Source organism: Pterocles gutturalis, unplaced genomic scaffold (assembly GCF_000699245.1).
Source record: "Pterocles gutturalis isolate BGI_N339 unplaced genomic scaffold, ASM69924v1 scaffold1905, whole genome shotgun sequence".
In the NCBI taxonomy this organism is placed as follows: Eukaryota; Metazoa; Chordata; class Aves; order Pterocliformes; family Pteroclidae; genus Pterocles; species Pterocles gutturalis.
This window is the reverse complement of record NW_010140371.1, coordinates 13342-39089: the sequence shown is the minus strand read 5'-3', so window position 1 is coordinate 39089 and position 25748 is coordinate 13342. Positions and strand designations below refer to the sequence as shown.

The 25748-nt window shown below is 45.6% G+C and overlaps 1 protein-coding gene across 1 annotated transcript; it reads right to left on the bottom strand.

The window, feature by feature from the left end:
- Positions 1-5760: 5760 nt before the first annotated feature.
- Positions 5761-25443, bottom strand: HEG1 (heart development protein with EGF-like domains 1). The gene is made up of 15 exons (XM_010083609.1): positions 25248-25443; positions 24389-24721; positions 23076-23407; positions 22918-23022; positions 22040-22766; positions 20595-20714; positions 18890-18984; positions 17619-17677; positions 16995-17155; positions 15200-15334; positions 9953-9995; positions 9806-9843; positions 9181-9268; positions 7530-7704; positions 5761-5910 (listed from the first exon to the last, which is right to left on the bottom strand). The coding sequence occupies exons 1-15, from the start codon at positions 25441-25443 to the stop codon at positions 5761-5763; spliced, it is 2757 nt and encodes a 918-aa protein (XP_010081911.1).
- Positions 25444-25748: the final 305 nt, after the last annotated feature.

The window sequence follows — 25748 nt, the reverse complement described above, 5'->3', positions numbered from 1 at the left end:
TCTGCAGTCATTGACCCAAGCAAGACTCCCATCCCTTCTAGCATTTTACCTGAATAAAGACCAAGCAACTTAGCATTTACAATCTACATTTGAGGAACATCAGGCACCCTCTCTAGGTTTTCCCTCAACAAGGATATTACGCACATGCAACACAAACTAGACACATAAGAGGTGTCATCCCACACATGTCCTTACAGTACAGAAGCCACACTTGCTTTAGACATTCTGCAAAACAATATAAGCATATTCCTTTTTTGTTTTGTTTTTGTCATTTCTTATCCCTTCATGGATTTCTGTCTGCTTTTCAATTTCAGCAGTTCAAGGGAATGAAGAATTAAATACACATTGCAAAGCTCTCAAAATCTTACAAGCACAGTGTGTTCTCTTTTGAAACTGGGAGATCTTGCTTCATTTCTGAAGGGACAAGTAAGAGTGAACTGAAGAGCAGCTCTTATCTGTGACTGCAGAAAGCACCTCTACATTCCTAGAAGATCTTACATGATAGGAAACAGGTTGGCTGATCAGTAAAACAACTACACAAAATTCACATTCATTCTTTTCTCAGGAAGGTGTTTCAGATCTTGAACCTGTTTTGTTCAATCTCACACAATACAGGTCCTGCTACAGTAATAAGTATACTTTTAAAAAATAAATACAACATGCAAAGGCAACAACGGTATCACAGAAACAGGCAGAACACAGAGCCATGGGAAAGCATGTACTACACACAGGTGACTCTGGTGGTGGAAGAATTCAGGCCTAAAAAAACTTCATGACAGTCCATGGGAGAGTTACCCTGGTCACTATAATGGATGCTGAATTAGGTCCTTTGTGTGTAAAGAGGAAAAAACATTAGTCAGCGTAGGAAGAGCATTTAAGTAAAATGCATCCGTTCTTGTTAATTTAAGGAAGAAAACTAAAGATCAAACATCACTATGAGGGAATGAGAAGTCCATCTGGATTTGGAATGGATATAGCCATTGACCAGCATCAGAGACAAGTCCTGGGGAAGCACTTGGGGTGTCTGCAGCAATGTCCAAACCCGCTCTGCTGCTCACTCCAGTCCCGGCAAACAACCGGTTACACGTATCGGCACAAACCATTTCACAATGACAAACACCTCTCTCTAACTACTCTTCATTGCTGTTTTTTAAAGCCTTTTACTACTGCTCAGTCTGGAGGCAAATACCTTTCAGAAGGCTTGTCACAAAGGTTGACTCAGTACATGACCATGACAGTGGCACTTACAGGAAATTACATCACAGCAGTGAGATCCGTTGCTGCTTTGTTACCTAATGCTTTAAATGTGGAGGGCAAAGTGCATCAAAATGCCCCTGTCCTGGTTTTTTCCTGATATAGCCCAACTTATGCAAAAGACCCCTGATATCTTCCAGTGCGGCTGGGAGGGCTGGCCAGGGTGAGCAGCTGTGCATGGCAGGGACACAGGAAGGCTCCCTTTTGAATTAACCCCCAAATCTGCATTTTGCTGCTCTGTTCACTGGGGCTGCCTCTCCTAGGCTGGCTGCCAGGAGTATTTCTGGGGGTGAGGGGTTTTTGTCAGTGCAATTGTCAGAGCACCATAGCAGCAACCGTGTGCCTCCTACACCTTTTCCTGTCAAACAACAGAATTAGCATTTTTTCCAAAGTTAATTAAAAATCCAGCCACAAAACTGCCCATGGGCCCTTGCTGACTGCTCCCCAAGCTTTCCACAGCAGGCAGGAGCAAGATCAGATTTCTGTGCAGTGTTGGTATAGTCTTTCCTCCTTTCCCCACACCTGGCTGAACCACCTGCATCCTCCTTACAAGAAACATGCCACTTCTATCTTATCCTCTTGGACAGTAGAGAGCAATTCCCCTTGGCAAAAACATCCAGTAGGCTCCAAATTTGCAATCTGGGGTAGCTAAAAGTAATCTAGTCTGAGAAATAAGCTGCATTTATTTAGACATCCTATGGGGAGTTAGGTACTGAACAGAGAGGCATCCGCATTTCAAAGTGGGCTTGAGGGCACGTGAAGACCCCTCTCACACCAGTCAGGAGCAACAAACCCCACTCCCCTGCCAGAGGGTGCTTAGTTTATGGCAGAGACAAGCAGACAGAGAGGATGCCGGTGGGAGCTTTAACAGAGGCAAGCTGCACAGAACCAGGTCACACCCTGCTACGGCTGGGCAAGCCTATTGCTGCTGGGACATGGTAGTCAATAGTCACAGTAAAATAACTGTCATGAATTGCAGCAAAACACGCTGCGCTGCACCCACACCTTCTGCCCTAGGGGTGCTGGGAACCGGTGGGGCTTGGGTGAAGACGGAAGTATCACAGCACTGGCAGCGGCTGGGCTGGGGAAGACCCAAGGGCTGAATCACCCCGGGCTGCATCCGCCGGTTCCACAGACTTCCTGGAGCACCATGCAGGAAAGCACCTGCACTCACCCTGCTGCTGACTTCTGCCTAAATCCTCTCCTGCCTGCTGTGCAGGACCTCCTAGGACACCCAGAGAAGGTGCTGCAGGTCAGAAGAGACCCCTTTCCTCCACCTGTGGACTATGCATTGGCTCCACGACTCCTTTCTTACCAAAGATAAAAGGACGGTCAGGCTGCAATGGATAAATTCTCATAAGAAATTTCTAAACGTTTACCTGCTCTGGCAGAAAGAAAACTTCAGTGCAAAGAAGTTCTCTCTTTTGGAAAAGGTCAAGTTTTGCAGCCCTCACTCAGAAAATCCCACCGGGTTTTCTGAGATGCTTTCACTCCAGATACAGCATTAAGAAGAATTTGAAAATCATTAAGAAATTAAAATTAATTACTTGCAAACTTTTGTGTGATCTCCATTAGGAATAGTCCTACCTCATTTCTGCTCAAATCCCTTGCAATCTGCAATTTGCTGTGAGATACAGCCCAGGAGTTTTGTTCATATAATCCATGTTACTCTCTGTATAATCAGATTGATCTACAATTGTGAGCTGATACTTCCTACTTTGTCCTTTGTACTTGGCACACACAGGTACCTTTCCCAGTCTTTGAACTAACCAAGCAATTAAACATATTTGCCTATAAGCATGTGCCTAAACTCTTCCCTGTCTGATGAAACGCTAGGACATGGTTAAATACTACGGTCACGGACACTCTTCCTTTTTGCTAAGCTGTTTTAGTAAACAGGGACAGAGCCCAGTGCTCGTCTATATGCTTTGGATTTAGATTTAGCATGAATCCCAGGTTCCCCCTTTCTTTTGTAACACAGACAAAACCCTCCTCCACACCATGGGAAAGTCCTTTCTGTCCTGGGCACACTCAAAAACAGAAGCAACTCACCCACCCGGAAACGACCCTGACAGTGTCCTCTTTGAAGGATCCCGCAGCACAGTGGGGTCAAGCCCTTAGTTCACATCATCCGATAGATCCTGTGTAATTAAGATATTGGCTGCTAATGACAGGAAGAACATCATTCATGGACTGGAAACACTGACCAGCACGGCAGGAACAGCTAGTTCCTGTGCTTTACCTGTTTTGGTTACTCTAACTGAAGTTTTCCTTAAATATAGCTCCTTAGACAGCCGTACTTCCCATGAACATCCATTTATTTCCTCCCTACAGTAGACATAAGCTGTGTACTACCACCTGCAAGTTTGATTGTGGATCAGACAGCCCTGAAGTTACCTGCATTGTCACCGTAAGATCATGTAAGTGCAAAGCACACTGCCCCAGGCATCCATAAAGATCTGTTTTTCTGAAAGCCCACGCTGCTGTTTCTACATAGCAGAAAAGCAGTCAGGCATAAAAAGCCACTGCGTTTGTGTGCTATGGGTGGTGCACCAAACTATGTGTTCTCAAACACCTTTGTGGTGCCCTTCCTGCCTTGCAGTTTTGAGGAAAGGAAACTAAATGTGAGCAGGGACCAGAAACCTCTTAGCCTGTGCAGCTAACGACTGTGTAACACTAGCTGCCCTTCCTCTGGGTAGCTATTGCTCCCTTTTGATAGGGAGTACAACAGCCTTCAAAGTGCTGGGAAAGGATCCGGGGACTCAAAGCATCTATAGGATGCAAGTACTACTACCTGCTCCGTGACGGAGGGCTCCTCATCACCCCAGGTTTGCCTCCAGTGAGCAACTACACAACACATCCGCACCCGAACTGCCATTCTCACTTGGGGTTAGGCACTTTGGGGGATGCATCTCATGGTCCTTAGTGCTTCAGTGAGCTGAGCTACCTTAGGAACTTACTTATAGGCACTGTGTCCTTTCAAGCACTGCAGGGGAGAAAGGAATATCAGAGGGTATGTGCCCTTCAGTGAAACTAGCTTATGTACGCACTACAGAGTTGGCGGCCACCTCGGACTAAAGAGTCCATATCTCGACTCTTTTATGAGGACAGGGTTTGGATGACTCAGGTTAACACTGTGGTAAAGATAAGCGGCAAATATACATCATTAGTAAGATCGCTTTCAACACCCAGCTCAGGTCAGAATACAGTCCTTGAGCTTTCAATCTGATCTTTGGTGAGAAATGTGATAACTTACATCCTTTAGCTTTTGCCGAGGTGATTAATATGAATTAACACACCTAGACAAGGAAACCTGCCTGGTCTGAATCACTCGAAACTAGGATGGAAGAAAGCAAAATACTTCAATATAAATAATCTTTGTTCTGCTAAAACTTAAAGTATCATGTTTTTCTCTCCCTTAAATGCAACTGACTACAGTGAGTCTTATTTTCCAATGTACTGAAAGTCTCCACAGCTCCTACTGAAGGTAAGGTGGACTGGGGAGGCTTGAAAACCTTGTCACACCTGCAGTGTCCAGAATTCAAGTTCCACCTGCCCAGCAAGGGCTATAGCATTATTGCTCCTTGCCAGATTCCTTGTAAGGAGCATGCTGAATTCCCACCTCATGTTTTTCTTCCCTGTGAGCAGCTATTTAACATGATATTGCTGTTTCTACATTTAAATTTAAATCCCTGTAGAGAAACAGAGCCCCAAAAGATCCTATATGGAAGCACTATGATGATGTGCAGTGGCATCACTTCTGAACAACACTGGCTGACAAAACACATACTCGGACTCTGCCCTATGTACAGGAGGTTTTCCAAGTGGCACATAGGATCAGCTGTGTCTTTTTTCAGTTAGGATTGCAGTGGTATGACTTAACTTTCCCATATTCCTTGGAGGTAATCAACCCATGAATTGCCAGGCACCAGCCTTCAGCAAGGACCTGGTCATCTGGAGAACTTCTACCAGTAAGAAGGTGAGGGCCAGAGGACCAGCCAGCTTCCCTGTTGCGTACGAAGCCAAAAGCAATGCAGCAATGGAAAAGGGAGTGGACAAACTTGCCCTACCAAAAGGAGTTACACAGTGAATCTTTGTGTGAAGGTTGGCTAAGAAGACAAGCACAGTCAACAAGATCTGTAAACAGAACACGCCCCAGTGGTTTTCAATGCAGAGTGCCGGGCACAGCTCATCTGCCTGTACTGATCCATGCTTGCCATGCAGTGTAAGGAGTGAAGAAGCAGCACAGAACAAATCCGGAGTACATGTGTTAATTTCCATCTGGGTCTTTTAGTGATGTGCACCTTGAGCCATTCCCTCCTCCTCCTCCTTCTCTCTGCTGCTCAGCAAGTGTAACCATTCCTCAGGGCAGCAACACTCGACATGGAGTTCAAGGTCCTTCCTCTTAAATGGGGAGAGTAAGACTGATGTGTGCTGAACTGCCCAGGTGACAGATTGTACCTGGGGATCAAGGGACACAAAACTGTGTCATTCTTCCACTCCCTGCTAAAAATAGTCTCTTCTTCTGGTTTCGTCACTAATGAAGGATGGATTGTATTGTCCAGGGTAGATGCATGAATGTCGAGATCCAGGCAAACCAGTGTAGGGAGGATAAAGTCCGTTTCTTTCCAGTTCAGGATTTCTCAGTCCAGTTGGCTGTATTAGCAAAAAAAAAAAAAAAAAAAAAAGTCTTAATCTCACACTCAAATCTTCCTTCAGGAACAGCCTTCCCACTTTTCCCAGCAGTTATTTCAGTAGCTAGAAGGACCAACATGATCACTAATTATCTCTATAACCTAGAATGATTTTTACAGTGAGAGTTACGCATTGCCTGAAGGGATTATTCTGATGCAATCTAATTTCGAAATTTTGCCAACTAGCAGACTTGAAGTTTACCCAACTCCACCAAGTGCAGCCTAAGTGCACAGTTAATTTTTAATCCAAGAGAATTGTGCTGATGACCTCAGGGATTGAAACAACTATCACAAAAAGGATATTGTCCCAGAGCCATCCTTAAAGGAAACACTTCTAGAAAAACAAAGTTAGTCTCCTGCTTTGAGCATTACCTAGGAGCACTTCTCTCCCTGTTAACCATAGGTACCTATACTCCCAACACAGGCACTTGAACTATATGTCAAACACAAAGGGATCTGACCTTCTTTTCTTTTCCCTCCTCTTACTTAATTCTCCTGGGTACTCTTGTCTGAAGAGCTCTAAGACCAAGACTGTACAATCCTTTCACCCAGTAAATAACATCAAGCCACCTGGTTTGATCTGTTACAGAGCAGATCCATGCGAAGATCTCATCACCCATTCCTTGCTAAAAAGCTCCCCCTTCTAGATGCCAGCATAATAAAAGTCTTAAGAAATGTTCAGGAAATGCATTTTTGTTTCCAAATCTCTCATTCTTACTGGAAGCAGGAAGGAGGATTTTTTCCCTTCATGCTGTGCAACCCAGTAAACTTGCTTACTGGAAAACTTAAAGTACGAGCCAGAAAAAAAATACTGCTCACAGCTCTCTGCTCAGGAAAGCAGGAGTCCAGAGTGTGTGATCTGAGTGAAATCCTGCAACCTTCAGTCACATGAGTAATCCCCATACACTTTAAGTACACCCAGTATGTTGCTGTAGATTAGTGACATATGATACACACATCACAGCTCTGGATACAGACATTAGCAGATGGTGCCAGCCATGACAATGGGCCTTGTGCTTGTGCCTTTCTCTGCTCTACACAAACCACTACTCCTCCACCACTTCCTCCCTACCACTTGTCCCCCCAGAGCTGGAGGGATGCTCCTTACGCACCCTTCCTGCTGCAGGAGTGGGCCTGTACCCTGGAGAGGAGGGGGAGGGGAAGAAAAGAGGAGTCCTTGTTGTCCAGCATCTTCCCATCTTAGGCTGAAGTTACCCAGGCAGAGGTCTCAACCTTCCAGCATCATCACTGAGAGTGAAAGGGAAAAATCTGCCCAAAGGAATTCCTAGCAGCCTGTCCAAAACCTTTAAATCTCTGTCTCTACTCTGGGATATGGCTTTTCAGGCATCTACCAAAATGTTCCTAGACATTTCCCTAGCACTCTTCCAAATGACATCTCTTTGTGATATTCACCAGGTGTGATAGCTGGAGTCCACAGGACTAACAATGCTTTGCTGTCTATGGAAGCCATTTATTTGCTCTTTTATTTTTCAGGAAAGTGATCTGTGCTTCCAAAAATAAAGGAATGTGCCTTTGCTGTATCAGGCACAAAGAGTTAATAGCTAAGCTATGGATAGATACCGAATAATACACATCTGTCATCTGCAACAGGTTCTTGGTGCTTCCATTCTCCTGCATCTCAATGGTCTCTCTGCCCCACTCCTGTGCCCGTGGGTTCTTCGGATATTCAGCATATGGTGACATCTGGAAATCTCCACTCTTGAAAATGAGTTTACTTATGTCATTTTTATTCTTCCTGTTTATAAAAGAATGAATGAAAATGAAAACATACATCTTATCCTGCTATCTTGTGTGCATTTCTGAGCTGATCTCTGATTTACCTCATGTTATGAATCTTGACTGGGAACAAAGATCACCTCAGAAAAGCTACAGACCAATCTTCTACTCTGAGGCAAAATCAGATACAAGGTCAGACCATGCTACTCAAGAGCATTATCTGTTGGAATTTGAAATCTCCAAGGACGGAGATGGCATAACCTCTTTGAGAAACCTGTTCCACCACCTTACTGTCCTCTTGGTGAAAGAGGTCTTCCCTACATCCAATTTGAACCTCTCCTGTTCCAACTTACATCCGTTGTCTCTTAAAGGTGCACGTGTTCACCTGACTCAATGAAAAAGTCATGGATATCTAGGAAGAAAGAAGAACGTATGGGAGCCCCCATGCTATTCAAGTCTCCAAGTACTTAACTATAACACTTCGAGGCACTATGTTAATTCCTCAGAAGGAAGACCTGCAAGCTGCCTGTCTGAATGAGACCAAATGCCCCTACATGACTATTATGTTGCATGAGCAGACTTTGGCAACACTTACAGGTTAAAGCAGAGTACCCTCTAGGAAGCCACATAACCAGTCAAAGGCCAGGACTCATGAGAAGATCAGTCCCTCCCTGCAGAGATCTGCACTCTGGGACCAGGAGGTATACTGGCCATCACACCTCCCAGCTGGGGCTGGCTGGTGTTCCTCTGGCTCACAACACGTGGGAGCAAGCACACACCACTGTGGCAATCAAACCACGGCCACGTCTATGTTACTGATAAATCCAGCTGCTGATTTTAATCAGAGAGCTTGGAAATCCTAGATTTGGGGGCTGGAATGGCGGGGAGAGGGTGTTACTGCAAGGCAGCCCTTTTCATCATATATAAAAGACGAAGCAGAGCTTCCTTAGCAGCACATCTTGCCTCTAGTCCCAAGCTACCTGCTGGTATGGGAACAATGTGTGGACATGCATGTGTGCGTCTGAGAGGGAGAGACACAGAGTGAGAGCACGTGCAGGACTTGTCCACAAAGGAAAATGAAAACAGCTTTAAATACACTCAAACACCACTCGAGCAATGGCCAGCAACCTTTTCTGTTACCTAAACTTCTCCTGTCTATGTACTGGAGACTGCTCCTTGGCTGCCTTAGCGCTCTGAGTGGGAAGGACTCCTTTGCCTCCCCATCCTTAGAGGACATGACTCCTGGGCATATCCTTAAGAGACACTGAGTTGAATTTTTTAGCCTAGTTTCTGAAAAAAAAAAAAAATATATATATATATATATATGCCCCCAAATGAAAGCACAGTGTAATACTTCAGTATGTCTGATTAATCTGCTTGCTGAGCTATCCTATGTTTTCACCTATGTTTTGGTCCTTTGGGGTGTGGAGCACTAAGTATGGTGTACCCCACTGATAGGATGCCATGGATGACTGGTGCTGGTGGTGGTACCTACCGGCAGCAGGTGACAATCAGTGCTATGCCCATGATAAGCAGAAGTCCCCCTCCCGCAGCTGCGATCACCACAGTGATGAGCTGGTATGCTACAGAGAGGAAAGACAGACACTCACTTAGAAACAGTGATGTTGTTGTAAATACTAATGTAAACATATCCACAGTCCTCATGCGAAGATTAACTGTTTATTTCTCATCTTCCCTCCCTCTGTAAGCAATATTGCCTTAAATTTTCAAGTTAAATGGATGGAGATGGGGATCTGCTGATGAAGAAAGAACAAGCTCTTGTTTCCCTGGAGGACAGGTTCCCTTCACTGATAGATCAGAAAAATTCAAATTATATTTCATGGATTCACCCCTGAATATCTCGCTTCAAGAGTGCCCACTATACGTGCTATACACAGCATCCAGAGAAAGATCTCCTTTCCTTAGGAGATAACATTAAGTCAACTTTGTCAAAGAAGTTTAACAAAATAATTTTTCAGCAGAAAAATGAAGAAACAAAAAACACTGACAAGAGTAGAGTATACCTACTGCATTTTAGACATAGTCATTTGCAATTACTTGTTTCAAATTTCCCATTTCTGCCACCACGGAAATTAAAAGAAACAAAACTCAGTACTTACGGTTTCCACAGTTGAATCCACCTAAGCCAAACGGGCAGCTGGTAACAGAAAACAACAGAGTTTCAGTGGCTTGGTTGTTCCAGCAGGTCACCAAAACAATATTAAGAAGGACGGTGGGGTAGGAGAAGGGCAGAACAGTCACCATACCTCACACAGGTCTCATTTTCCAGCTTATATCCATCTTCACAGGCTAAAAACACAGAGAAGGGCCATGAGCACCGCGCAGTGGTGCAGGGAGGCATTTCCCACCGCCGCTTCCCACCGCAGCCTCACCCCAAACAACCCTGGGGACCGACAAGCCGGTCTGCGCTGCTCGCACAGCAGGAACACGATGCACTCTCATGTGATGCAATATCTCCTCTGGTTTAGGCAAAACACCATGCACTTAAATTCACCTCCCGCTGGCTTTGACAGGACCATTTCAGGGCTTCCCGGCAGAGCTAGCTCGGAACCCAGCACAGGGTGGGCAGCTGGTAACGTAATCCCCAGCAGAACCTCTTCTTGCCCAAATGGAAATTCACTGCACATTCATACTGCTTCCCACAAAACAGCAGTGTAAAAAACCTGCAAGTGCCTCCACTTTCTGTTTTGAAGCCTCATTTGAACAACGCTACTTTAGCATTGATGCATGTTATTCATTACTTTTAAATGTTAGTACTGCAACAAAATGTTATGCAAACACAGGGTAACAAAGTGATATGTTTTGCCTCATGTCACATTTTCTTCTTTTCTTGCAAATTTGGAGCTAAATGAAATTTTGAGATATCATATTTTACTACATAAAATTTTTAATACGTCTAAATAACCCAGAAAACTGCTATGTGCAAAATGTTGGTAAAAACCTTAAATCATCACTTCAAAATAAATTCTGTGCTTACGGACAGCTATCATCACCTGAATTATCTGAGGAAATTACACTACCCTTCTGATAAACAGCAAAGGTGATGATACTTTGGACATACAATTATAAGCTTCAAATTACTGATAAGATCACCGCTTTTCTCAGCAATAGCACCCCCAGAGCTCCTGCAGATCTGCTGCTGCCTTTCACAGAGGCAACGAAGGTGGTTGGTCAAAGACCTGAGTAGGAGTGACACGGACAGAGTCACATCAGGCAGAGGGACAAGCCAGGGCCAGCACGTGCAACAACCCTCAGGGGTCTGCAAGTCATCAGCCAGGGGTCTGGAAACCCCCGCAGCACACTCGCAAGAAAACTAGATTGTTAAGTGAAAACAAAAATGCTCATGGATTTTTTTCCCCTCAAACACCACAATGCTTAAAAATGGTGAGGCAGCAGCTCTCAAGCCCTCTTCCTTCTGCCTTGTTCTCTAGCCATAGGGATAACCTGCAGCCAAAAGCTCGGGCACTCTCTAACCCCAGCAAGTGCGAGGAAATCTGCAGGAAGAGGAAGGGGCTTCCAGCAGAGCTCCCAGCAAAGCCACAAGCAAAGCCCTCGCCTCCAGTCCTCCTCCGCTTCTGCTCCCAGCACAGAAGATGCCTTTTCCCCTCTGGCACAACCAGTAACTGGATTTTGAGAAACACTTAGCACAGGAAGGGAGGTGGGAGGAAGAAAAGGACACAGTGCAATGTTGCCCATTAGGATGGGCTGGCAATATCATAGTAAACCAAGAGAGAGCGCTAGTTTGCTGGCGTGTTCAGGAGTTTATGGCTCTTCCAGCACCAATAACAAGTGATGTTGATGCCAGCAGGGAGCAATGTGACTGTGACCTCCCCCTCATAATACAGGTCACAGAACTTCTCTAAATTTAATTCCACTTTCAAATCAAATAGTTGAACTGGAGCTACATTTTAGAGAACCATCCAAGATTGATTTTAATATTTTCAATGACGGACAATCAACCACAACCCTGGGTCAGAAGCTCATAAAGTTAACTTCCCCAGCCATTAAAAACATTCACCTTCTTTCTGGTCTGAATTATCCCAGTGTCAAATTCCAGCCTTTGGATGTTTTCTTGCTAGGCTGGGAAAGGTTATATGATCACATTTCTCTTCCTCACCATCAAATCACTCCTTTGCCTTTAACAAAACCAAGTGCACCGAGATCTTTGAGTCTCCCTGGTTATTGCAGCTTTTCTCTGCATGCTCACAGGTCCTCTTTGGCCCTTTTGATTTCTGGTTCCCAGAAATAGAAGTCACAAGCCCAGGGATAACAACACTTCCCCTCTTCTGCCTGCATGTGCCCTCTAAATGCACCCAGGGACTACATTAGCCTTACAAGACAGAGCTGGGGACCTCTTCTTCACCTGCCAGCCCACCCTCACAGCACTGCCCAAGTCTCTGTTTTCCAGGAGACGCAACCTGCAGTGTGTCTGGTGCTGTGCTCTTGGATGACCGGCCTTGCTTGTGGTCATACTGAAACACTGTTTGCCTCTGTACCATTCACTAAGCATGTCACACCGCTAAGCATGCCATTTTCCCTGTGGGGTGTGTGGACACAGAGGGGTGATGCACTCACGTCATCAATACTGCAGCTCTAGGCACAGACTTGCTGTAGCAACTGGCACCAACAATTACCGGGAGGCTGATGTCCAAGATATCTGCTCTTGCACCCCTTTCTCTGCCCTACATAGCCCTACCACTCCTCCACTCCATTTATTCCCCCAGAGCTGGGGATGGGGAGGGTGAGGCTCTTTACGTAGACCCCCTGCTGCATCTCATCATGATGCTTTTTGCACCAGATTTATTTTTCTCTCTTTAAGATTTTTTTTTTAAGTCAAGAAAGAGACCAGAGGTAACTGGACAAGAGTGAAGAGCCTCAGTCAACCAACAACCAGGGCAAGAGTAGTAAATCCCAAAGGATCCTTGACTCACTCATTGATAACACCCAGGCATTAGCAAAATGGGACTGGATGGGTTGCTCCTTTCTCTTGTTAACAAAGCAGACCATTACGGAACAAATGTTTTAGCAAAGCAAGTCAACAGAATCAGGCAACAATGAGATCTGCAATGAAGGGGAAGAAGGAATCACCTCAACAGCTCCATGGAGCTGCCTTCTCTAAGGAGTGCAGCAGCCCTGTGTCCCCCAGCCCACTGCGTGTGTGTCGGGAAGGACTGGAGCAGCCTGCAGGCAGATTCTGGAGTCCAGCCTCATCTCACCTCCTCAGCCTGGGCCAAGTAACGTGTGTAGGGCACGTAAGGAGGAAAAGCAAGATCCTGATCCTGATCTCTGTCTGTCTTAAATGCTCAGTGTTTATGTCTTTTCCTCTCCTCACCCTGCCTTTTCCTGCCACTTTGCTTTCTCCTCTGGCATCTTTCCTGCTCCTTTGAACGTGCTCCCAGGAGAGCTTGCGCTGTCACACTCACTCGGCAATCTTCCAGACATGAGCAGGGAACAGGCGACAGGCTTCAGTGTCAGGGGCCAAAGCAAAGCTGTCGAGTTGTGCTTTTCTACTTGGGATTCCTTTGCCTTTGCCTTCCCAAAAGAGACTCGAGGGTCTCTTTCGAAACCTGCTTTGCTGCTCCTTGCTTAGCTCTGGCAATGCTGTGTACTATTAAAAAGAGCATGCCCTGGAAAAGGCAGCACAATGGGTTTGTCACCCTGTTTCTAAAACAGCCCTGAAGGTACTGAAAAGGTTGAAAACCAGCAATGACCCAGAGACGACCAAGCTGCACACTGGGTGATACCATGGCCAACATGTCAAACTGCTGTGGCTCAGAGACCAAACCCTTCCTTGGTCCAGGGGATGCTTTTTTGAGCATGCCCCAGGGACCAGACACTGCAAGGCAGGACAGAACAATCCTGGGGGCTCGGGACAACTGACCCCCCGTGCCCCGGCAGCAATTCCAGCCGCACCCGCCTTCCCACAGGGGAGACCGGACAGGGCAGCACAATAGCCATTTCCCTCTTTGCAAATACTATAACTGGAGTTACCACGCCACATTTTCATGACCCACAATGAGGGTCGGATGCTCAGGAGACCTCAGTTCCTGTTCAGTCACTAAAAGGGCAGAGATTTTCAAAGAGCCTGGCACATTGTATGCTATATTTATCAGAAAATAGCCCTAAATATCAAATGAGGGCCACAGCTTGGCTTTTGAAAAAGCCTTTAAAAAAATCCCATCCACCTGGCTTACCCAGACGGGAGCAAAGCGATGCTGAAAACCTGGTATTTTGCAGAGCAGGGCACCATGCAGTCGGTGCTACCCTCACACCGTTGCACTGCAGCCTAAATCCCACATCAACTCTGTCCCTTGGAGGCTCTCAAGCTGGTCAATAAGAAGTTTCCTATGGAGAGCAGAGAGCTGAGGGTGGAACTGAGGCCTCACTGTGTGCATGTAGGTTTTTTATATTTTGCACAGCAAACCAGACCCATAATTAGGGAGTAACCACATAGGCAAGACATTGGATCTCTCAGCCCTCTGCAGCCATTGCATCCAAGCCCCTCACGGCCTTTCAGGTACTTACCTTCACAACACTGCTTGGCAAGGGACATGGACAAGAAATTTCCTAACAGAAATCCTTCCCCCAATATGCAAGATGAAGGGAGGGAAGGAAAACAAGGAGAAAGATTTTGCCTGGAGCCACAGAGCAGAGGAGAGGCAGGACCATGACACAAGACCCAGAGATGCCCATCCAAGAGCCTGCAGCACATGAGTTATTTCCAGGCACATTTTTCTCACTCTCTGATCAGATTTGGAATCGACAAAGCATCTCCTCCTATTTCAACAGCAACCCAGCAGACACTGCCAGAAGCAATACATGACGACTACTGCAATCCTTATTGATATGTCATCAGAAAATCGTATTTCTTAAGAAGCCCTGCAACAACCACTGGAACTAGGGAATGGACACCCTGATCCTACAGAAATCATTCTGACCACTGGCATGTGGACAAAGACCTTGTTTAAAATGTAGCAAAAACAGATTTCATGATCTGAGCAGCAGCTAAAAAATAATATAACCCTTAAGCTTAAAAATTCTACTAGGAACCCAGATGAAAAATACATTCATAATCATTTTCAGATACTTATTTTAAAAATATTGATGATGTATTAATATAAGCTTGTGAGTTTAAAGCACTTTTGCTAAGTTCACTGAGAGTTCAGACAAAATCAAAACAGGCAGAGCCGCATGTCAGCTCTGCTCTGTGCCACTGAACTGGAGCCCAAAGCAGTTGGGCCCCTTTCTCCCTCTTCTCAATCACTGTGACTCACAGCGTGCTCCAGAAAGAGACAATATTATTCCTAGAGAGAGGCTGATCTTCAGCGTCTGCTGAAAAGTTCCCTAACTAAACAAAAGAAACTTGAGCTGCTAATATTTATTCATAATATTGAGCTTCTTGCATGCACAGCGACAGACATACATGCTCATTTCCACTGGAACAAAAACCTTAAGCAAAATTCAGGAAAAATATGCCACATAAAGAGCAATACCTCTGCAGGAGTGGTCCATCTTGTTGTATTTGAAGTATCCACTTTTGCACTGGCAGAGCGCAACCCCATCGAAATCGGTGCATTCAGAAGTTTCCTTGTCACATTCGGGGTCTTTCTGCTTGCACAGGCTGCCAACTGTTGGGAAGAGGCAGCCAATGTCAGCTGCTTTAATCTCTTTTCTTTTTAAATAATATTTGTTCAATTAACATTACACTATGTCACTGCTTCTTGCATATCTACCGTCATTTGTACAGGCAAACAGAGGGGGTGACTAATAAATGTTTCAGCTTGGAGGCAGAAGGGGAAATGAAAAAACTGGTTTAGCTCAAGCTGAAACACATTCACCCCTGAGACAGTTCAACAAATCAGTTTTTAAGTTTATATCAAGCAAAACGTTTCGCTTAGTCCAAAACAAATTTTTTTCCATTTCAATATTAAGAACTGGTTTTATTTTCATTTTTCAGACAAAGAATTTGTCCTTTCCTTTACATTATTTTGAAGTAGTATTTTACTTCGGAAAGTCAGATTTGTTACAATGAGTATTCAGCAAAACTGTAGGTAAATGATGGAAATTGTGTCACGGAATTTACATTTTTTACTAGGAGGTCAGACTAAATGGAATGAACAAATGAAAAAATATTCATGAGAAACAAGATTTTATAGAAAACATGTCACTCATTTGGCACTCATCTCTTATAAACCTCTCCCTAGAGAGGATCCCTAGATCCATCTTTTTTTTTTTTTATCTGACATCTTTTCTTTGAAGTACTTATACAAGAACATCGATTGTTTCTTATTCTGCTTATTTCAAGTTAGAAGAAGACTTTACCAGAAGCATTGTATCAGAGGTAATGACTAGATACAGTCGGAGCGGGTCTACCCAAATAATTGAATTCAATCCATGGTGGAGTGTGGCTTTAAAATACGGCACATTAAAATAAAAGCACAACCTATATTTCTCATCTTTGTGTTTACTTTGCCAAAACGATCCCAAGGGTTTCCTACTATGCCCAGGCTAAGCGCTGGTGCCATTCATCCTCAAAGCCAAACCCCGAAGCTTCGAACCCCAGGTCGCAGAGCTCCTTGCAGGAGCCCATCTTTCAAGGGCGCTCCCTCCCTCCATCCTGCTGGTACCTCTCACGGCTCAGTCTCCTCTGTCACTCCCTCGGAAAGTGAGGACTGGGAGGTGCAGGGCACAGGGCCACCAGCACCGATGGGTCCACCTGGAGAGGGTCCTGCTCAGCACTGATGTGCTTCTGCAGGTCTCTCTGTGCCGCACCCACATTCCCCTTTGGCAGGTAGAGGATTCGGTCCAGAAATTGAAAGCTCTTAATTGTGAACTTTTTTTACATCCTGCAGCAACAAAATCTGGCAGGCAGGAGAGTGGAGCAGCCTCCAGCAGCTCTAATCAACTTGACTGGGGGTTTTGTCTCTTGGCTTTCATACCATTTGCCGAGCTCCTGGCCATGCAGGTGGAATAAGACTTATGGTTTTTTGATCTTTCCAGTACCCAGTGTCACATCCTGGAGATGAAAGGCTGTCATACAATGCCTCAAATCCAGTGCTGCGTGATTTTGTCACAGAGGCAGATTTCTCACACATGTGGGGAAGATAAGACTCGATATCTGCATCTTTCTGTACTGCGGGGCTCTTGAGATGACTCCCATTTAAATAAGATAAAAAAGATTCAGAGGGTTTTTTTCCAAACACCAAAATGTTTCTCCCTCTGTTATAAAAGGAATCAAATAAAACATCTATTCCCCTTCCCATCACGGTTCCTCCTGATGCTATTTACCTCTGTGGAGCGGTTTCAGGCTGGAGATGAACTGGCAGGCTTCGGTGGGGGATTTGCAAGCTCGAATGTAGCTTTTCACGCTGCCGATAACGTCATAGAAAGTCACGTTGGATGCTAAAGAGAACGTGGATTGCACTGAAACATGCACAAAATTTGCCTCCCTAACAGAAAACAAAACAAAACAGCCCTGAGTACCATCGGTCAGTCTGATGTCATCATTAGCACACATTATACATAGGACACTTCTTAACACAAGCGATGCTTCTCACAGACACGTTATTGCATACATACTGAAACAGCCATGCATTGTAACAGACATTAAAAACAGGACAAACTTAACACACAGAAAGGTAAAATTGGGGCTGGAAGGGGTGCTGGTAGCTCACTTTGAAAGCATCCACAAATCGCCCCTGGGCAGCTCACAAGCCCGTCCCCAAGACACTCAATCCTGGAGGAGGGGACCGGGAGAGCCCGGCACGGTGGTCAGGCATCCCCCGTGCCCTGCGCTACTGCTGGGCTGGATGGCATCAAGCCCAGCACCAACTCAGATTGGAGAATGTGGATCTCAAATTGGACATCCCGAACACTCGTTTCTCACTCTTCCCCTGGTAGCCTTCGCCTTACCTGGTCACCTTAACCACAGAGTGGTGGTACCCCGGCAAGCCTGACAGCGACGCATCCAGCTGCAAGGAAGGAGAGAGCAGCTGTTAGTGCCCCAAAGGTAGATGGAGGGAGGCTGGCCAGTGGGATGCGGAGGCAGCCCAGTGGGATGTGACATGGGACAGCCCTCCTGGGTCACCAACACCATCCCCTGTGCTCACCAGAGCTGCCTGCTGAGGCCAAGGGGCTCATCTGCTCGATAAGAAAGATGCACTGTCCTGTTGCCAGCAAGGGACAGCTGAAGTAACCATCGCACAGCCTGGGAGAGGAACGAACACCCGGGGGTTTTGGCAACAGCATCTGCCTGGGACTCCACTGTGCAGTGACTGCCAAGGTAGAGAACTAGCCAGAAGTCAGCGGGGCATGAAGTCAAGCTCAAAGTGGCACCCTTGGAGACTGTGCATCTTCCAAGGAGCCTCCCTCTCCCCAGATCCATGTGGTTGTTTGTGCTCACTCCCCAGCACAAGCCAGGCTGGCTGCACAGTGACGACTCACCCCGGCTACCCCCTCCTTCGGTGGCATCTGCAAACCAACTACTCCAAAAAGAGTTGGGATGAACAGCAGCCAGCCCAGAAACTGCTAACAGGACAAACTCTGCAATGATCTGCCTAAATAATGCACAGAGAGACCCAGGGGTCTTTTTGGAGCAACAGAAGGCACAGCATGTGGGAGCTGACCCAGGGCTTGCTCCGAACGGACCAAGGGCCATGTGGTTGCAATAGCATGTCTGGGAAACTTCACCAAGAGGAAGGTATGCTTGGTTGGGTGTTGCTGCTGTGCTTCATCTCACAGAGTCTGACTAAGAGCAAGGTAGCACCAGCTGCAGCCCAACCCACCCCACTGGCCAGCACCTGCGAGATCTACTGACGAACAATGAAACCCAGAGAGTTACTGTTTTAATGTTTGAGCTTGGAAGAGCACTAACAGCCTTTCACCAAGGCTGGGAAAAGGCAGTGCAGCCAGAAGACACTAGGAAAGGATGGAGGCTACAAAAGTGTGACCCCAGCATCACCACTTCACAAAGGGGCTGCAGGATTTTCTGGGCAGATGTCCTGTCTTAAGCCCTGTAAGAGCCAGACCTCTCCAATGCTGGCTTGACAGCAGATCAGGATGGTTCAATGATTAAAAAGGCTAAATCCACACTACAGAGTCTTGTGGCTTCTCATGACAACCATGAGAGGAGCAAAGGGGACCTGTCCCATCAGCATCGCCAAAGTCCCAGCAATGACACTCACCATCGCCAGGATTTCATCTTCAACGTGGGGGAGCTCTGCGTACTTCCCATGGGTAATATTAAGTTTCAGGGGCACCTGGCCGATAAATATTCTTACTAAAAAGGAGAATAAGACAAGTTAGGTGGAACACATGTCTCTGTGCCATGTGTAGCTGCAGTTTCACCCTCTTTACATGAGAGACTGCACGGAAAACCCCTTCAGGCTGCGGACAGAAAACTGAATTCTGAGAGTCACTGCCCTAGTAAAGCAAAGACCCAGCCTTAGGATTTTTCCCAAGGGTTGTTGCGATGTTCCCACAGCCCCAGTCGAATTCCAGAGCTTGATGCTGCTGAACAGACAGCATTTCACCACAGCATTCATATATTCCTTATGGAAACACAGACTAATTGAGAAGGACCCCTGAACACAGAGAGAGCTGGGTACATTTAGTAACAAGACAGTTTCAGGTACCAAAGCTATTTATAATAATTAGGGGTAAACATGTTAAATCTCTTACCCCTCCCTTCAATGGAAGGAAAGCAAATCAGCAAGTCAAAATAAAGCACTGTAGAAAGGACATTTTCATTTTTCAAATCGTTGGACAGAATGAGCAATGACATTTGAAAAGAGGTCCAAAAGATGCATTTTTCTATGCTTAGATTCATATTTGATTCATAGCAGCAGAATGTAATAATCCGAGTTGTCCAGACTTGGAGAGATAATATCCCTAAATCTTGTATTAAGTGTCATGAGATACTCAGTGGAAATGAGAACTCAGAGCTCCAGTTTTATGTTCCACCAGAAAAACAAATACAGTTGCAGATAATGTTATAAAGGCTCCCATTCTTTCCCATTTTTTTCCCATCCACAGACCCTATCTTCACCACAAATTTTATATCAGACAGCTGTAACGTAACAACTCCAGGTTAAAAAAAAACCATGAGAATCACCTTCACAGTATTTACATAGTCTGCTCATATCCCAGTTCAAGGCATAATCAAAACAATTAGAAGCTGACACATTCCAACTCGAAGAAGTGCTTCAAAACACCCTTCAGGGACACCTCACTCATGTTTCCTTAGCAAAATTTCCATGCCTCTAATCCTCGCTGATTAAGGGTCAGAAGAAACTCCAGCAAAACAAATTCCCCTTCACAATGGGACATTGTAAATCCTTGAGACTGAGAGTCCTCTCATAGAATGGAGGGGTCAGAACCTGAGTCACAACTAATAACTGCTGCATGAAAAATGCTAAAGGTATGAAACAAGACCTTGATCTTACAAAGACTTTCACGGCTGCTTAATTTTCCGCACATGGCCGATCCCACTGAAGCCAGTTACACAATAGCCCCAGTCATTGCTTCCAAGCCAAGTGCCATTGCAGGGTTTTGCAGGGCTAGGAGCTATGATAAACTGCTGAACGCTTTTTGGGGGTTGTAAAACACATTAGGAACAGAAGGGGCACATCTGTCCTTACTAACAAGTCTGAGCCCACCACTCCGTTGCTGTGTTTTTAAGAAACCCTCAGCTATCACTGCGCCTGCTCCCCAGGCACCCCAACATGACACTGCACTTGTATAAACACCAAGAGGCTCTTGTTAAAAGTCATGGTTGGGAGGAACGTTAAGCTCCTAAACTAGTCTGAGCCTAGGTTAATTTATTTTAGAAGATTAGAGATAATTATTTCCATTTCTTTCTCCCCTGGTTTTTCACTTTTGTTCTCTTACCTAGATTGCACTTTCCTTTTTCCAGCTCATATCCCAGAGGACACTGACAGATATAGGAGCCACGGGCGCTGTTGCAGGTGGCCAGCGCAGGACAAGGGTTGGAAAGACATTTATCCACATCTACAAAAGCAGAAAAAAAACACCAGATGCTAGATTAGCCAACTCAAACTGCAAATTCTGGAGAAGGTAGCCAATACTTCCCTTTGCAAAAAAAACATATCCTGGTCAAAAATGCTCCTCTTGCTGTGCAAATGGCTCACAGGAGCACAAACACGCATCACACGTGAGTGCAAGGGCAGACTGTAGGCAGGACTGTGGACTTGTCGGCAACAAGACCCTACAAGACCAGCAGGACAGCTTACACACCACTTGTACCTATTTTGTGGCTGCTGCTGAGCAAAACATTTAAAACGTTGGCCTTCACTTTGCCGTCCTTCAGTTTGTGCTTTGTACAGTGGGGACCAAGGCAGCTTCTTATCTTGCAGCAGTGAGTAGTCACCTACAAAGCACCATGGCCAAGGCAGCAGAAGGATCTTTTGCATTCTGGCAAATGGCAAAACTCAATAGTTAAAGGAGAGTAACTTGGCAAAAGTTTGAATCAGTTGGTACAAAGGATACCTTACCTTAATTTTCCATTAAAAAAAATATTCCCCATCGATGAGGTTTTTTTGCATGAAACCATAGCTATAAGTAAAACCAATCAGCCTGAGAAATAACCTTTAAATACTTAATTATTAGATGCAATATATACTATTGCCAGTATTTCACTGAGATTAATACAGTTAGCCCACACAATATCCTACATTGGCATGAGGCCCAGGCTCCTGAACTTCAAACGCACAATCGATTTCCATTCATATGAAACTCTGGTCAATGTATTTACTTGAGAAGATAAGGAGTCTGGCAGCCGTAATAGATGACTGTAACAACACACTCAGCAAGACTATGGTACGTAGCCTACCAGGAGAAGCAACAAGCCCTTGAGTAGGGGATTATTTAGTGAGGTGGGAAGAAAATGACCATAGGTCATAATAACAGAAGTTCCACCACAAATACCTAGTGCTGGCCAACTGCCTTTTCTCACTCATAAGCTAGATACTGATCATTATCGATCAACAGTTGACCGATGAACAAATATAAAGTGCATCTTGTGCTTACCTAGAAGGCCAGTCAGCTTTATTCTCTTGGAATTCTCAAATTTCAGCTTAACATTTCTGTCCAAAATATTCACTAAAATACCCCCCCTGTTGCAGCAGTTCAGCTTGATTGCTAAACCCTTAGCTTAAAAATACCAACATGGAGACTGAGTTCTTATCCTCAAAGCCTGCTGACAACAGACTTGTCACACATACATAACCCTTTGAAGACCCTTAAAGGGGGAACCAGCCGTTCCTGGCGCCCTTGTCTCTGGCCCCACCACTGATGAGCACCATTAGACACGTTACCTGTTTCTGGAGACGATGTCCTCAGCCCGGTTGTGCTACTTGACAGAGGAACAGTGGTTGGTTTGGTAGCAGCCATAGTAGTTGCAATGCTCACAGTGGTCTTGCTGGCTGGAGGGGCTTCAGAAGGACTCGTAACAGGGATGTTTTCCTCAGTGACTTTGCCAGGCCTTGGAGTGGTGGGATCCACAGCTTCGGTGCTTTCACCAGTGGTATACACGTGCTTAGTGGCAGCGGGCGTTTGAGCCGTGTAGGGTTTTGTTGTTCTAGCATCACCTGGGTTTGGCCACTGACTGGCTGGTGTTGTCAGCACAGGAGGTTTCACCGTGGTCAGTGCCACCACAGGGACAATGACACTGTGGTTTGTTGCACTTGGTGACCGACTAAGGGGTGCATCTGTGGGCCCAGCCTGTGGGGCATCACCAGCCGTGGTGGGCAGTGGTGTTGCCTTCCCGAAGCTGCCTCGCTGGGAGGTGGTGGGTCTCAGCGAGGCAGTCTCCGTTACCGTCACAGGAGCAGACACGGAAATGATGCGTCCACCAAGCTGCTCCATGGGCGCTGTGGGGAGAGGAGACCCAGTGGAGATGAAGGTGGTGCTGCTCTGGGGCTGGTACATGACATTGTGCTTGTTGGTCCCTCTGGGCGAGCTCCTGGCCACAGCAGCTGTGGAGGGCACCCGCCTGACCACCGTCGTAGCTACAGAGGTGCTTGCTTGATCACTGTCATTGGACTGTGAGATGGATGATGGCGATGAAAACAGAGGCAAAAGAGGTGCTAATGAATAGGATGTGGAAAGCAATGACGAAGTGGGAAAGGAGGACAACACAGCCTGCGGAGGGAGTGAAGATGCCATCACAGAGGATGAGAGTGGCTCAGATGACTCTGATGATGTAAACAAATAAGTTGGTGGTGGTGTTGATGACAGTGAGTGAAGCAACGATGGCACTGAGGAAGATTCTGGAAATGTTGACGAAGATAAAGATGTTCTGCCAGTGGTCAACAACTCAGAGTCAGTGTTGAAAGGAGTTGTATTTTGCACGCTGCCTGCAGAAGCAGAAGTCAATAGTTTGGAAGAGTGTACCAGCAATGGCTCTGTAGATGGTTCAACAAAACTGCCATCGCTGGACATGTTGCTCCTTTTGTCCTGCGTCACAGAAGACTTCAATGAATCAGAAGGGTTGGAAATTTCAGAAAAAAAGGTGGAACTTTCTGAGGAGTCAGCAGAGGTGCTGCTATTTGAGATGATAGACAGGAGGGTCCTTTCTCCTCCTCTGGTATATGTGGTTGAAATGTATGTGCCATCCGTATGAGAAACTGAGGTCCTTTTCTCAGCATCAATGCTACTGACTGGCTGGTGGCTACTTGAAAAGCCTGGAATAAAAGGAAAAATATATTAGAAACACAGTAATATGAAAATATTTTGATGCCATATTAAAATAACTTGCAAAATACATAATACGTTCTTGTGTATGAGCTGGCCCATGCTCTTCTAACAATTTAGAGCACTATGCAAGCTTGACTATCAAATTAGGAGTCTTCTGCACCTCTTAATTCATTCTAAAATGGTGAACTCAGACAGAACCCAAGGCTCCCATGAAACATGTAGGTTTCTAAAACACTATTCTTTCAGTATCTCTCTTCTAATGCGATTGAGCACTCAGCATTCTCTTGATATTTTGTGACAAGCTAAGCAGGAAAACCCATCTGTTCTCTTATCACTCATAATTTATAAAACTCATATCATCTCCCTCTTATCCTCCATTCCCAACTAGAGAATATCCATCTTCTTCAGTCAGTTTGGCTTTAGACACAGTGAACTTCATGCTGCTGCAGGATTAAATTATTTACAGCTTATCATGATGAACTCATTGATTGAAAACTTTGCAGCCAGGAAATCCCAAATAAGTAGCACATCACTCTGAAAAAAAAATTATTTTATTTAGTATAAAAGGTGCGGTCAATCTTATAACACAAATTACAGGGTGTACAGCTAAATTCAGCAATCTCTAAAAATAAAAAATGGAAAATTTGGTTTAATTCTACAGTTGACTTAGGTCATCATGAAACACTTCTGAAAGCATCACCCAAAAGAAGCAGGCAGGCTGCAAAAAAATAGTGCAGCCATGTAAACAGGAGAGTTTCCCTGCTTGGGTTCATGACTTCACTGCTGGAACAATTCCCCAGCCAGGTGGGGTTTGGCTTTGAGTCCTTTGATGAAAACAACCCTCTGAGTGCACTCGCAGGTGGCACTGCACGTACTAATGAATTAGAACTTTGTATGCAACATAGATAAATGCAGGACGATGGGAACTTTCCCCCCCAGAAAACATATGCCAGGAGACACTAACTTACTTGTGAGATCGTTTTGGAAAGAAGAAGTGGGTATCTTGGAAGAACGTGCGAAGAGTGTCTCTGTTGCAAAGCCCGTGAAGCCCCCACTGCTGGTGGAGGCATTGGCTGTCCCGCTCTGCTCCACCAACACCGGCTCAACCGGTCCTGGAGAGCTGGAGGAATAGGAAGTGGAGCTTTCCGTGCGGCCAGCCAGCCCACTGCCCGTCACCGAGTGCAGCGTCCTCTCTCCACCACCAGCAGACGTGGATGAACTGTACACAGGACCAGTGATGGGGCTGGACATCCTCTCCTCGGCACTTGAGCTGCTTAGGGAGCGACGGATGCTGTCCACAGCTGGAATAAGATTGAAAAGCAGGCATCTGATTTTATCATCTCAGAGCAGAGAGCACTTGTGAGTTCTACAATAATTCTGTTTGGAAATGCAGATTAATAAAATTGCACAGATAATAAACACAGATTAAGTAGGCCTGATAAAGCTATCACCCTAAATATAGATTTAATACACAAAGCCTAGTCCAAAGAAACAGGACTCCAAATACAGAGGGACAGTCGGTACTGTTAGAGTCATAATGGCATATTTGTGCTATTTATAATTATTACTCCAAGCCAGGCAGGTAGTAGACGTCTCTTACAGCAAGAAGCTATATATCTCATTTCTGAGGCTTTTTTGTTAAGCATCCACAGCTGCAGATATACAACACCAAGGAGCAGAATCACCATGACTTATAAATCCTGCCCAGGATACCCACATCAGCTATGACAGTGTTGGTGGCCATATCAACCCCATAGAAGAGGCAGAGGGAGAGGGAGTGTGTTTTTTCCTAATTCAAACACCATCCCAGAGTTCAGAAAAACTCACTGGAAGGTTCATCGGCAGCTGAGAAGTAGGTGGAGACCCTGGATGAAAAGGTGACCTCGGGCTCTGGGTACCCCGCACGGCTGGACGAGATGTGTCCTGCTCCAGGCCAGGATGTGGAGGATGGGAAGGGGCTGGTGCGGGGCTCCCCGGCCGTGTCTGGGTGAGATGTGGGGCTTGCTGCCGCCGTGCTCCACATGCCAGGGTTAGCAGCAGAGTGAGATGTTCCCTCCTCATGGCTGGAGAGTGCGGTCAAGATATACGTGGTCTCAGTAGGTGCACCAGAAACTCTGTTTCCTCTCTCTGGAACTGCAAATTAGAGAATATACATACATATATATAAATATATATATAATACATTAACAATACCTTTGAGGCTTCTACAGGGACTAAAACCTGAATATTTAAATTCCCACAGCAGAGGTGGTGCTTGGTGACCAACATCACTTATTTCCTAAGTGGGGTTCCTAAGTGATCTGTACTTTTCCCCTTTACATCCGAAAA

What these genes read in the sequence shown, in the direction of transcription:
- HEG1 (XM_010083609.1), bottom strand. Translation starts at nt 25,443, where the DNA reads ATGTGGAGCACGGCGGCAGCAAGCCCCACATCTCACCCAGACACGGCC. An exon ending in AGCTGCCGATGAACCTTCCA is followed by an intron (nt 24,722 to 25,247) that starts GTGAGTTTTTCT and finishes ATCTTATTCCAG; the next exon opens with CTGTGGACAGCATCCGTCGC. An exon ending in TTTCCAAAACGATCTCACAA is followed by an intron (nt 23,408 to 24,388) that starts GTAAGTTAGTGT and finishes CTTTTATTCCAG; the next exon opens with GCTTTTCAAGTAGCCACCAG.